The 14,115-nt window shown below is 38.6% G+C and overlaps 1 protein-coding gene across 2 annotated transcripts in view; it reads left to right on the forward strand.

Moving 5' to 3' along the window:
• LOC127425576 (protein Jumonji-like) overlaps positions 1–14,115 on the forward strand; it is a 166,161-nt gene that overhangs the window by 117,354 nt on the left and 34,692 nt on the right. The window contains exon 4 of one of the 2 annotated variants that reach the window (XM_051671709.1): positions 1,885–2,054. The exons of the other annotated variant lie outside the window; for it this stretch is intronic. Within the exon in view, the coding sequence (XP_051527669.1) occupies positions 1,885–2,054 (170 nt within the window). The remainder of the gene's footprint in view (positions 1–1,884; positions 2,055–14,115) is intronic. 2 annotated transcript variants of the gene reach the window in all.

The raw sequence follows: 14,115 nt of genomic DNA on the forward strand, positions 1-14,115 counted from the left end.
TCTAAGCTAGCTGAAGAATAGCTTGGCCTGGCTGGAAGACCAGCTAGACCATTTTAAACCAGCTGTGACCAGCAAATCAGCTTTGGCTGGTTTAAGATTTTTATTTTTTTTTTCAGCAGTTTTTCTCTCTGACAATCAGAACATCAGATAGTATAGTGCGCATGTCCTCATCTGATGCAGGAAATAGGCTTTGTATATTTTATGCTTTACGTCTGAAAGGTTGATAATCTCTAGATTTGTTTTCCAAACCACAGACAACAAACTAAGCACATAAAAATCAGAAAGCAACTTGCCATGACCTGTAAGTGTGGTAAAATGTTTTTGCTCTATTAAAATCATTCTTATAAAAATTCTCCAATCTACAGGGGAGTTAATGTGCTTAATCTATTAATGTGCAAAAATATATATATATATTTTTTATCATACCTCATTTCACAACCTCCAACAAAACATAAACTGACAGAAATGGATTGCTTAACTTTGCTTAACCCAAGTTAATTTAACGATTTGATGAAGGCTATGTGGGCTGGATGCGTAGTGTCAGATCCTTTTAGAAGTGAAAGTGTCCTCATGTATTTCACGCCAGGTTTTTTGCAGCACAAAGGAGGCAGCGTTCCATCAGTCACAGCTGAGAGACATGAAAAAGACAAAAAAAGGAACAATCTGTCTGCCATACACAACGCAAGGGAGAATTGATTAGCGATGCCGTTGCAGGTTCGTCAAAGCTGCTGGCGTTGGTGAGACGTCTCAGGAAGGGGCCTGTGATTGAAAATGATATTAATTTGTGCAGTAGTGAATGATGTTTGTCTTCTACCCAAGAAGGTTGTTTCTTGTTTTATGTGGGAGAACATATTTGGCACCAATATCAGGCACTGGCCGAGGGGATTGAGTGTGGGTAAAATGATGAAATGCAACTGAAATGGAAAGTTCATGGCAGCATGCAGAGGGTGGAGGCAGTATTGAGATGTATGACTTTTCTCTGTTTTTAGTATTCTGTGCCATTAGCTTTCCTGGGGAGAGAGATGAACTTAATCGAAGAGTCAGGGAGTTGCACTTCTCAGAAGGAAACATTCATATTGAACTAGTGTGAGAGATAAATATGTTGAGAAAGGTGCCGGCCTTGACAGTTGGTGTTTTGATGTATCCTTAAGACAATTTATCAGTCATCAGATGCTGCTGAGGTTGTTTAAGGGAATACTTATTACATTCCGTAACCTTGAAGTGAATCAATAGTTGATGGTTGACTAGGACAACAGTTTGCAGGTGGTAAAGAAGGAAACTCAAGCATCCGCTAGCATTGTTGTAGCCTTGTCAGGTCGTTTCGCTCAAAGATTGCCTGGATAACTATCACAAATAGCAGCTCTTGTGTGCTTATCGGACAAAAACGTGTCTCAAAGGGATTCAGATCGACTGAATTAGTCATGGCAACAGCTAGGCCCAGAGAGGAGTTTTACCATCACGAGAGCAAATGCGTTAAGAGGAATTTATTGCTCTGGGCAACGTTATCCAAGCCCCAGTGCCAAGTGGAGATTTGCAGAAGAAAATGTTTTTATAATGTATCCATAAAGGCTTTATTATATGTTTGAATGCAAGTATATTTAAAGCTAAACTGTAATTTTTTTTTATGCTAAAAAACTTTCTGCTATCCCAGTTTAATATGCAGAGACAAGTACAAGTAAGCCATTTTTAGACTGATTTCACCGAAAAGTGTAATCATCTGGCCATGAACATCCTGGCCAGCCTGACACAACAACATTTGCTCAACCAATGGAGTGAGTTTGGAGTGGGACTATCTCTTTGGACGACCAAAGGAAACCCTTTTGAAACCTGCCATTATTCTTGCAATCTCAACTTTAACCCTTATTGTTTCTATTTTTATCTCAGGCCCAGACTGCATGCACAGAGGAAGTTCGCCCAATCCCAACCCAACTCTCCCAGCACCACACCAGTGAAGATGGCAGACCCCTCCCTGCCCACTCCACTCACACATATCACATTCCTCTCCAGACGCAAACCCAAGACGGAAGACTTCCTCACCTTCATATGCCTTCGAGGTACTGCCTCATCTTTCATACCTACACTATGGTCTTCTTGCTCCAGCAACCCTCTGGCCTACAGCTCACCTAGTAGCTTCTAACTAGCTAGTTTGTAGTGCAGGGTCAGCCCTGCTGATAAGAACAGCTAAACCAGCCTACGCTGGTTTGCTGGTTTTAGCTAGTTGCCCAGCCTAGCCAGGCTGGTCAGTTGGCTGGTTATAGAGGAGTTTTGAACACTTTTTAGCTGGTCAGGGTGGGATCCCAGCTAGCCTCCCAGCTTAAACCAGCTTGGCCAGGCCGGGAGACCAGCTAAGACCAGCCAATGCCAGCTATTGATTTTTGCTTAGGCTGGTTTTAGCTGTTTTGTCTTTTTTTTTTCATTAGGGAGGTATCTGCGTTCACGGCAGAGGTGGCCCTAGCCTTTCATGGTGGCTGAACTCCAGTCTACTTACTCTGCAAACAGAGAGCCATTGACTCTCAAGTTTAGGAGGTATCACACCAACATTTTCATGTTGAGTCATGGTGGCATTATCAGCATGAAGTGACACGGACTCATACATTAACAAATACAGACACATCCCACCTCTCGGTGAACCAGGATATGCCTTTCACACATAGGATTGTAGGTACAGCATACTTTTAAGGTCAGCACACGTTTCTATAGAGGGAAATGCAAATATTTAACCACAGATTGGTTGAAAGCATGGAGCCTCATGATCAGGCCCGCATGGAGTCATGTCCTTTATTCATAAAATTTTATACATACTCCAACCATTGTGTGTTTATGTAGTAATTTTGGCCTATTTGCTAATGCTTTCAACTACCAATTTGAGTACTCTCTTATTGTAGGATTCTCAGTTCTGTTTAACACATTTGACCATGTTAAAATTCTTTCCACAGACTAATGCAGATTTTTCACACAAATCAATGCAGAAAATGTATAAAATTGGAAGATTTCACCTGCGCCTGCTGTGGCCCACTCTGTCTATAGACTTAATATGAGGCCCTGTTTATTTTACAAGAATATTTATTTGGCTGTTTAAATTAATTTACTTGTATCAAAACTTTTGTCTGCAGTTCTCCAACATAAAAATAATAATAAAAATATTCTCCTCTTTCATGCGTGTCCTGAGATGTATAAAATGTAAAGGAAACATTGGGAGCAGATTGTTCCTTTGCACCGTTCAAAAACTTGAGACCAAAGACTTCTTGGATGTTGAATTTATTCTCTGGCCAGAGTTTTTACAACGCAATACTCAAACCTTGCAGGAGATGCTTTTGACTGCATGATTTCAGTATAAACTTTCTCCTCTCACCAGGATGTCAGAATAGCAGCCCAGAAAGATCCCGTAACAAGCGTGAGCTTTCCGAAAACAAAGACAGCCATTTGAGCAAATTTTGTTGCTATGAACCCTTACTGCCTCTATAAAAATTTATTGAAAGTAGGCGATATACATTCACACGCAATACTTTATCATGCATGACAGAATCGTTTTAAAGATTAGCAATGCACAAGACATGCTTCACTCTGTGTATGTAGTCAGGGCAAATGAGGTCTTCTCAAACTTGGCCCTACCTTGAGTTGGCTCCACTGTGTGAGGTCAGGGAAAGGCCAAATGTGTGCCGTCCACGCTTTGAGGGTGTTGCATATCAGCCTCAACTCTCAGTGACTCTCTTAGCAGTTTTTTTTTCCATCAAGGCAATTAGACGATGGACTGCACCCCAATAACCAGACACCGGCCTCCTTGCGATATTATTTATAGATGATACCTCCCTACTGAGGACAAGCGTGTGTGTGTGTGTGTGTGTGTGTGTGTGTGTGGAGCATATTAGTGTCCAAATGGCATTGCAATACACTGGCATTATGAGAAGTAGAGAGTTTTCATCATGTCATGCGTGTGTAGCTTTATCCTTCATAGAAGTCCTGCCATTCAATATCTTTTAGAGCGCTCTTTACTTTGGCTTGTCTGTTCCAGTCATCAGGAGGCGGTCAGTGAACAGAGAGTGTTGATCTTTCGGAGGGGGATGGTTTAAAAAGGATAGGTAAATGCTGAATCAATAGATTCTGGGTAAATATAGCCAGGTTCAAATAGGCAGTTCGACAATAACTCCATTATGGCTGACTGCTAGTGAAATGTCTGCGTTATCTGACATACAGAAAATATTTAACCGAACCATCGTGTGGAGTAGAATGGAAGCTGTGATTAATGGGACCCTGCAGTATCTCTGGCAGTCTTCTGAAAAGAAACTTTTTTTTTTTTTGTCTGTTCCTGTCTTGGACAGATGTAATCTCCTGGGTTCAGCCTTCTGATAATATCAACAGTATAATTAAGAGTGTGTTTTTGACATGGAATTTATCTATAATTTTTTTAACATCCATATTGCATTAGATGCATGTTTTTATGCAATATAAAGTAATACGCTCTGGAGTCAATACTGGAATTACACTCAGACATAACGCTGTTTTGGTTTCACGCTACATGCCACTTAAAATCCATGTGCTGAAGTGTGTTTAAGTGTGTGAAGGAATATATTTCTATGCTTTCTTGAGAGTGTGTGTGTGTGTGTGTCTGTGTGTGTCTGTGTCTCAGCAAGTTTCAGAGAAATTGTTTTGTTTTTATAACAGTTCATATTATTATTATAGCAAAACTGTTACAGAAATAGTTCACCCAAAAATTCACCCTTATACACATTGTGAACAACCAGCCAGTGATTACAGTCTCAGAAGCCTCAATTGCACATAAACCGCTAGTTCTATGCGTTTGAGACTTTCTCGTGAGTTCTGAATCTTAAAAAACTGGCTCATTATTGTCATTTGTCCCCCAAATCAGAGTTCACTTCTTGTCATGAAAATCATTTGACTAATAACTGATTCTCACTTCCCAAACCTATCCACATCTGTATCGTAAAAATAATTTTGTTCTACGATCTACACACGCACGCACACCTTGTAAACTCAACGAAGTAATGAGATAACAGTGAATTAATAACCTGCTCAACTATATTTCTATGTGTGTTTATATTTGAATGCCCTGAATTATCATTTAGTTCAATTCCAGCATCACCCAGATATCATCATCTGTCCCCAAGTCCCTCAAATTTCTGTCTAGCCACAGGAGGTGCATTTGAATGGCTGCTACATGTGTTGCCGTTCTTTTGTGTTGCATAGCCACCGCGCTATACAAGAACAAAGATAGCTGATTTCAATTCAATTAAGTGCGCTGACGTGTGTGGCATAGTAGTGAGGCAGCAGGCTGATTAAATTCTCCCGGCAACTCCTCAAGCAGAGGGCAAACTGGGTTAATGGATTTGCAGACATTCAGGAATGTAAATTAGAAGAGGTATCATCCATAATCCCCTTGCATTCTTGCTGCCGCGATAGACCAGAGACAATATTTTTGAATGTTCCCCCTTCCATCCCCTCGCACGCCGCTCTGTTGTGCACTCTGATGGCCATATGCTGTCAGATAGAGGGGATGTAGTTTGGGCAGGGGGGCTGCTAACTGCCTAACTTCCTTCCACTCGACCTCGTCATGGACCTCGACCCTCCTGAAAGCCTGTTAACCTGATAGGCACCCCATCAACCTCGGACAGAGATACTCAGCCTGGGTGGCCTGTACAAATCAGACTCACTTAAAGGAATAGTTCACCCAAAAATGAAAATTGTAATTTACTCGCTCTCATGTCATTTCCAAACCTGTATGTCTTTTTTACTTTCAAACTAATCTGATTGCAGGATATTTCCTCACTCCCTCTAACCATGTGTCTAATCAAAGCAGTCCACATGGCAACCAACCAGCCAATCAGAGTGAACACTGCTGGACTGCCTCTTTTGATTGGTTTTCCCAGAGCTTTAATTTTCACCTCCTTGGCCTTCTAGAACAGGACAAAAGAAGAGTTCCCAAAGTGGAGCCACTATTGTAATTATGTCTGTGCTCAAATTAAAAATGACAGTTGTAATGGATGCCTTCATTCTTAATTATGATTTGTCAGCCTGTAAAAATTATGAGTGTACACATAATTGAGGATTGGGGAAGGTCTGGTTTTTATTTTCTTTTTCTCTGGGAGATGACAGATTTAGATTCAGCTGCAGAGAAAGGGGTTGAAGGGGAGAGAGCCAGATAGATGGTGCATGATTTTGGTCATAAAACCAGTTTGTACTCCCCTGACGCTAGTGACCAGGAGCTATAGCTGTGCTACTCCCTACCTTGAATTCCTTGGGGCACTCTGTAATAGGGATGCGTCACAATAGTCAAGTAGTCGTTTAACAATCGACTAGTCGATTAAGGCCCCAACACTTGTGGAGAAGTTGCTCTTCATTCAGTAAAAAATAGTTCAAAACAGCTGAGCAACAATATACTTTTAGTGAACATTCAGATACCGGCCACGCTGCTGGGGAGGCATTTAGAGGAGCATTTAAATATGAAGAGGCTAAAGACTACAAAGGTCGGTAAGCAAAGTTGTTATAATCACTCGATGATTATTTAAAGTAACATACACTACCGGTCAAAAGTTTTGAAACACTTGACTGAAATGTTTCTCATGATCTTAAAAATCTTTTGATCTGAAGGCGTATTCTTAAATGTTTGAAATTAGTTTTGTAGACAAAAATATAATTGTGCCACCATATTAATTTATTTCATTATAAAACTCAAATTTAATAAAAATAAAAAAAAGTTTTTGAAATTGATGACTTAGACCAAATAATAAAGAAAAGCAGCCAATAAGTGCCCAACATAGATGGGAACTCCTTCAGTACTGTTTAAAAAGCATCCCAGGGTGATACCTCAAGAAGTTGTTTGAGAAAATATCAAGAGTACATTTCTGCAAATTCTAGGCAAAGGGTGACTACTTTGAAGATGCTCAAATATAAAACAGTTTTGATTTATTTGGGATTTTGTTTAGTCACAACATAATTCCCATAGTTCCATTTATGTTATTCCATAGTTTTGATGACTTTACTATTATTCTAAAATGTGAAAAAAAAATAATTATAATAAAGAATAAGTGTTTCAAAACATTTGACCGGTAGTGTATATGCAGTAGATAATTTGTAATTTGTTTATATTCTGAATTCATGACACTAATGTGCTGACACAGTATACACTCTGTTCTTGTGATTTACGATGACACTGATACCACTGCAAAGATGGGTGTACAGTATAAAAGAATGTTAATGGGCAGAATAGATGACAGAATGATGATCGGCATACCTTACTATGGGCAGATGTGTAAATGGCTTTCACTGTAGATGGCACATGTGTGAATGGGCACTTACGAGTATTTGAGTAGATTTGATTCCTTTTATAGACTAATTAAAAAAAAAAAAATGCATTTCATGGTCTTGGAAAATGTCTCTAAGCAAAAAAATTGTACAGATGTAGGTACGTTTGCACCAGCTCGCTAATAGCTCTGCACACTTGTGTTTATGTTGATTGACTGAACCGGAATTAGCTGTACCTACCAATGATGTGGACCAACAGCAGTTAGGTGTTTAGCAGCTGGTACGAAGTTTTCCTAAAAGCTCGCCCTGGCGTGCTGGGACAAACCACCGAAATGAACTCAAACACCTCCTTTTTGGACAGATTTTGTTCTAAATGACATCACACCTATTCGTTCTTCGATTTTGTAGGAAGTATGCAGTAGGAAGTATGAAGAGGCCTTTAGTAAGGCTGACTAGTTTATCTAAAAAAAAAAAAAAAAAGAAAATCTTCAGTTTCTTAAAGTTTTAATATTTTTATCAGCGTTGGTTTAATTAGTGTGCTGACAGTGTGCTGTCCTTTAGCTATTAAACAGTTTACACTTTAAAACCCTCTCTTAAAAAGTTGCATCTTTAAGTTCTTCCCCTTTAAAGCACCGCTAGTAAAGCTATACACATTCTCATGAATGTAACGTTGCATGTTGCATTGTTTTTTGGAGAATCTCACAAAACAAATTTAAATTTATTTAGTAAAGTCAAAAATAGTCCAACTTTTAAAAGTGTTGCTCAAGAACCTTGCATTCTGTTCCATTCTGTTGCATTCTGCACTTGCTGTTTGAACACAAGTGGATTTTATGTTAACATCCCCTAAGAAATGTGTCCGATTGGAGTCAGGTAAACCGTAACCAGTCTTAAGGGTCTGTTCAAAAGGCTAGATGCAGCACCATGAGTAGAGCAGAAAGCAGGGTCTCGAGACACATTTTTACCAGCTTACGTTCCTTGGCATGGTGTCTTAAAAACACAACGCTCCTGTGTGAGACGCTGATAAAACAGTTAGATGTGGCACAGTGGTCAAAGATGTCCATCTAGTGCTTGTTTACATAGGACAACAATTGAAAAACAGTGTGGATGGATGCAAAAACTCATTCAGTGTGAATGGCATCTGAATCAGATTATGAGACTACAGCATCAGGTTTCTGCAAAGAACAGACTTTCGGCTGGCAGAAATAGCTACCCTGCCATACCAGAAGTTACCCTCCCCCATGCATGACCCCTGCTGACCCTTAGGTCTGTGAGCGATTGGCTCCTTGACCCATAGTACTCTCATATCCCCTCCCCCAGCATAAGAGTGCAAGGTAATGATAATGGTGGCCATTTTCTTAATTAGGGGAGCTGACATTGAATTGGTCCTGTTTATTTGTTTGGCTTACTCTTGGCTTGTGACTTTAGGAATTAAGGTAGGGCGGAATGCTGATCCTGTCAGATGTGTTTGGCTTGTGCCATATAGAGTGTGATACTGGTTGAATGGTGTTAAAATCTTTTTTAAGCCAACCCTGCTTGTCTGTCACTTTGGCAGGTAAAATACACAATACATTCCATTTAAAAATAAAAAGGTGTATCAACCTATATTACTGCACATTTGGCCACGTTCCTTTGCCCTCTTGCAGTTTTCCGTCAATGTCAGTTACGGGCTGTATAAGGTGTCAGGTTGTTCACACTTTAGTGTTTTGTTTATTCAAGGTGATCCCAGGGGAGTTTTATTTTCAATGGATGTGTGTCACTGAGATGGTCATTTTGTTGCATTACGCACTGCATGAAAAGAGCTGTATCCGGACCAGTAGGCTCCTGTATAAACTGCTGAATTTCAGACATATACAGAAATCTACTGGCCCAGAGTCTCAAATTCCACAGGCCTGTGTACATCCGATTATATACCATTTCGGATGTATAGTGACTGACGATTCCTTCAATGTTAATTTTATTGGTTACTATTTATTTAGCACAACCCTAAATCTTGACAGCTATTGGGCCACTGCATGCATTGGCTTTAATTTTATTGGTTAAACTTATAATTTACCCCACCCAATCCCAAACAGCATTTAGCTCTTATTACAGGCCTTTAATCAATGCTGACACAATGTAAATGCTGAGACAATAATTGGGTTAAAAGAGCTTTTTTTAAAAGGAAAACGTGAAATACACAAAATATAAAAATAATAAAATATGCAAACATCTGAAACACATTGTGAAGCGTCAATTAGAGTTCCGTAAATGAACTGGCATCTGACTCTGTCACTTGTCATCACATGAAAGTGATCGGTTCCAGTATAGTGTGGGTCTGCATCAAGTCTCTTCTGTAGATCCTGGAACAGATCTTCTCAAAATTGCAGTCTAACAGTCTGTCTGTAGCATCTGTAGGTGTGTTTGAAATGGCTCAAATCTGACCAGAGATCAGAACAACACAAGTCTATGCAGAAGGGGTATGGGAGGTGGGGAGGGGGTCAAACATGAATTGTCAACAATGGGGGAGACTGGGCCTAGATGTTATACGTGTTTCTCCAGTAACTATTTTTCAGAGTAGGTTTTTTTTTTTTTTTCTGTATAGACACACACTTTAAAAACTTCCCAGCTGAAATAACCAGCATTGCTGGTCACCCGCTTATGTTGTGTTTTGAGTGCTGGTCAGCCAGCATGGGATGTAAGTTTGCTGGTGTCTGCACCAGGCTTTTAAACTACGTAGCTTAACCAGCTTCATCAGAATGACTATGCTGTTCAGGCAGCTTTACCAGCATGTCTATGCTGGCCCACCAGCTAGACCAGCACCAAACCAGCATAACCAGCCTAGACCAGCATGGGAATTGCATGCTGGTTAAGCTGGTCTTTTTAGCAGGGTTGTTTGCAAAAAAAAGATGTTGAACACCTCCACGTTATATAAAGATACACGTTGCAGAACACATTGACCTAACAGCATGTTGTTGTAAAGGTAACATGGTTGTACACTCATCCAGACAGACATTTTTTGGGAGCCCTGTGGAGGTATGGAGTTTGCGGGGCACACAGACTGACTCTGCAGCAATGTTTCTACCTGTGGAACATATTACAGGCTAATGTGTACTTAGCAGCTGTGCAGTTAAGCCAGAAAAAAAGAAGGTATTAGTAGTAATACTGTGCACAATGGTTGAGATTTAGGCCTATATGATTAATAAAGTTTTCAAATTGTTGTTGTTTTTTTTTTATTTTTATGGACATGTCTGATTATTTTTTTATCAACAGAAATTTTATTAATGTTTTAACTTTATTTGTATGCTTTTATTGCTTTATTTTGTATTATATTATTAACTTCTTAATTTTGTTTTACTACTGTACTGTACAGTAAATCTTTTTAATTGGACAGATTAAATTGTTTGCATTCAATTTCTTTAGTACCTGTAGTTTGTGTAAAAAAAAAAAATATATATATATATATATATATATATATAATTATAAACTGTTATCCTGTTTCCTGCAGTACAGTTTGGTTGACACCAAGTGATCATGGCTATTGACCAAATGCTTTAGGCAGATGTTATGAATGATCCATTAGCCATTTAAATTAACTATGATGTCAGCACAAGGTAACAGTGTACGTGTTGGAAAATTTACAAAAATAAATAAATAAAAAATAAATAGATAAATCTTAATTTTAAAATCATAGATTTTTCTGTAATGTCTGTCAAAAATGTCAAGTAAAATAAAATGTAGTTATTATTGAATTAAATATTACCAATGTTTGGTTAACAATTTTTATTTTCAGGGTGTTTATTTTAGCATGTTTGTCTGTACAGTAATGTAGTTCTCTGTAGCCTACAATAAGCCAAACGTTAAGTTATTTGCCTTCCTGTGTACTCTGAAAACACAAGCTTGAAGCACCTAACACCTTTCACTCACAATTGCCAATCATTAACATGTAAATGGCCCTCACAGCAGGACTGCCATCAGTCATCACAACCAGCAGAATTTCTTCTGTAAATTTCTGTCAAACATTACAGTTCCCTTTACATGCCCGCTTAATCGAGGTTTGTGGCTTTTTGTGGACGTTAACATGCTACTTGGGTTCGTTTTTTTCCCTAATACATCTACCAAACTTGAAGTTAAGTGTGAGTTTACTATTCCCCCATTTTTCCAGATTTAACCCTTTTCATGCAATGGCAGTTAATGCACACTTTGCATGATGATTTTTTTCTACTTAGAAATATGCCACTTCAACCAGTTTTGATGACATGTTTGAATCAAGTTTACCCATCATTCACAGTTTAATGTAATTCCAGTGATATAACTAATCCTTTGATTGATGTTCTACTAAGTCTAGCTTTATTACATGTTTCAAGTTACTCTGCATGGCAACAGTCGAAGCCATTTCTCAATGGAAATCTTTTATATTATATGACTGATAATCTTAGGAGCGAAATTTCTTTTAGGAGTATGAGGTGGTCAGAAACCAAGGCCTTGTAGTTTGTGCATGACCTCTAACTCGTTAAGTCATGGTTCTCATTCAGGTGGTCCTATTTCAAATCTGGCAACATTTTTAAATCATGTTCTCTCCTTTTTTTCTCCATAATTTTCTGGATTCTCTCTACTGTCCCTATTAATAAAACAAGTAGTTGAAACAGGTGAACATTATGAGAGATATGGGCAAAAAACAGGCCTTATCTTCCACTGGAAGTGTGTCAGTATTGTACTCTGTTATCTGATATTTATTTTGTGTATTTGTGTTTATTAATGTGTGGCTCCAGTCATCCCAGTTACTAGTAACCCTAACCTTTAACCTTACAATATGACCCCTGATTCAAAAGTTCATTCCCTGACACAATACATTTGCTAACTTTTGACAACCATGTTCCTACACAAAAATTAAACTCCCAAGTGGAAACTAGTGACGCAGCATTCTGGCAGTCTCTCAGCCTTTTTTAGGGAGTCCATTTAATAGCATCTTGTTAAGATTTGTACGTCATTAAATCACTGTGTATGTTCACTGAACAGTCGACCTGACTCCATTACTATTATAAATGTTGTCAAACGGGCCATAAGCATTAATGTGGCATGTAAATGCTGCATGTGTGTGGTGATATCACCGCCGCAGCCACGCTCACGCTGTAGCTTCATGTTAATGTAGAGCTAATGAGAGTTTCATTTATAAGGCTGGCAGTGTACTGCACTGGATAATGATAATTGTTGCCCGTTGTGCTGTGGAAGTACTGTAGGCATGCTCTAGTGAAGGTTTTAGAGCTGGTTGGGCTGGGGGGTCATTTTTAGCCACTAATGGGCAACAGGCGTGTGACATACATCACCTGTGCTGTGTGTACGAGATGGGTAAATATTAACATTAGCAATGCAGGTTGGGCCATTACCGTCCATGTGTCATATAACTAAGGCTTTTTAATGTGATGTGTGTCCAGGGAATGTTGTAGATGTGACATAATAAAGCAATAAGCCTTTCAGGGCCATGCATTACTAGGATTTTACCACTGTTAAGGGGTGTTATTAGCCATAACCTGAAGAAAGCCCCCTTAACCTTTTCGTGCACGAGTTTCTCCTGTACTGACAGACCCCGCAGTGTGAGTTCTTCAATGCACACTGTAATTAAAAAAAAAAATCTTACCTTAAACTTCACAGCAGATGCACTGGAGGACAGATTATATCACATCAGGTGCACTGAAGGTCAGATTATATATCATCAAACATATAATGTGGTTTTTATATGTTTAAAATTATAGATATAATGTGAATGCGCTTGCCGGCTATGTGAGCCGATGTATTGTTTACATGCAATGCAGCATGGGTTTCTGAGTTCTCCATAGATGCATAGAAGATTCTAAAAACCTAGTCCTTCCACTTTCTCAGCACCGGAAGTGGTTAGAATGGGTGACGGAGGGAATGGGAGAAGGTTCGAGTGGACTTACTAGTTTGTATATTCTTTGTTTGTTGTCAGAAAACATGGCCACATTGCTGCATCAAAAAAGTGCGCTCCGACAGTAACGGCTTTAAACTTTTATTTAGTGATTGTTTGAATGTTTGTAACATATAAAGATATTGCGATGCTGAAAAGACTATCTGAGCTGCTGGTTCATTATGACAACAGCTTCAGTCTCTCTTTTGCTGGTAAACAGCAGCACAAATGCAGATCGCACCGGTTTGATTGTACGCCTCTGAGCCCAGCATAGTGTAATCACACCGGTTTGATCATATGTGCAAAAGGGCTAATCATGGCAAAATCATTATTACTCAACCAAAAGTGACTAAATGCTGTTTTAAAATGGCTAAATTGGTGTTAGGATAAAAGATACCAATGTTTAATAATTATTATTATTATTATTATTTTTTATGTAATGTTCTGGGTGCAATAAAAGTTACGTTCTTGCGACAACATCTGTGGCATGCTATCGATTACGACAGAAAATCATTTGAACTGGTCCACACCATAATGTTGTTCCAAATCTGTATGACTTTCTATCTAAATGTATAACATCTAAAACCATTATATTACTTGAAAGATTAGTTTATTATGATTATTCTTTTTAGTATGATTTTATCACATTAGCCTTATGTTAACATTAGTATTGTCACGGTACCAAAATTTCAGTAGTCGGTGCTAATACAAGAGAAATTTCACGGTTGTTGATACCAATTTCGATACTACAGCAAAAATATGCTAATATGATAATGTGCTATTTAATACAACAGTTTAGTTGTTTTTAATTATTTAATAGTTATTTTAATAATAATTGTTTAATAATTAGTATTATTTTCCAGAACTTTCCAGAACATTTGTTAGTTTAACCCTTTAAAGCCAGAGCCCAAAATTCCGAAAATTCCATTCTGTGCCAGAATATGATATTCATA

The sequence above is a fragment of the Myxocyprinus asiaticus genome, chromosome 34, assembly GCF_019703515.2.
Source record: "Myxocyprinus asiaticus isolate MX2 ecotype Aquarium Trade chromosome 34, UBuf_Myxa_2, whole genome shotgun sequence".
Taxonomy (NCBI): Eukaryota; Metazoa; Chordata; class Actinopteri; order Cypriniformes; family Catostomidae; genus Myxocyprinus; species Myxocyprinus asiaticus.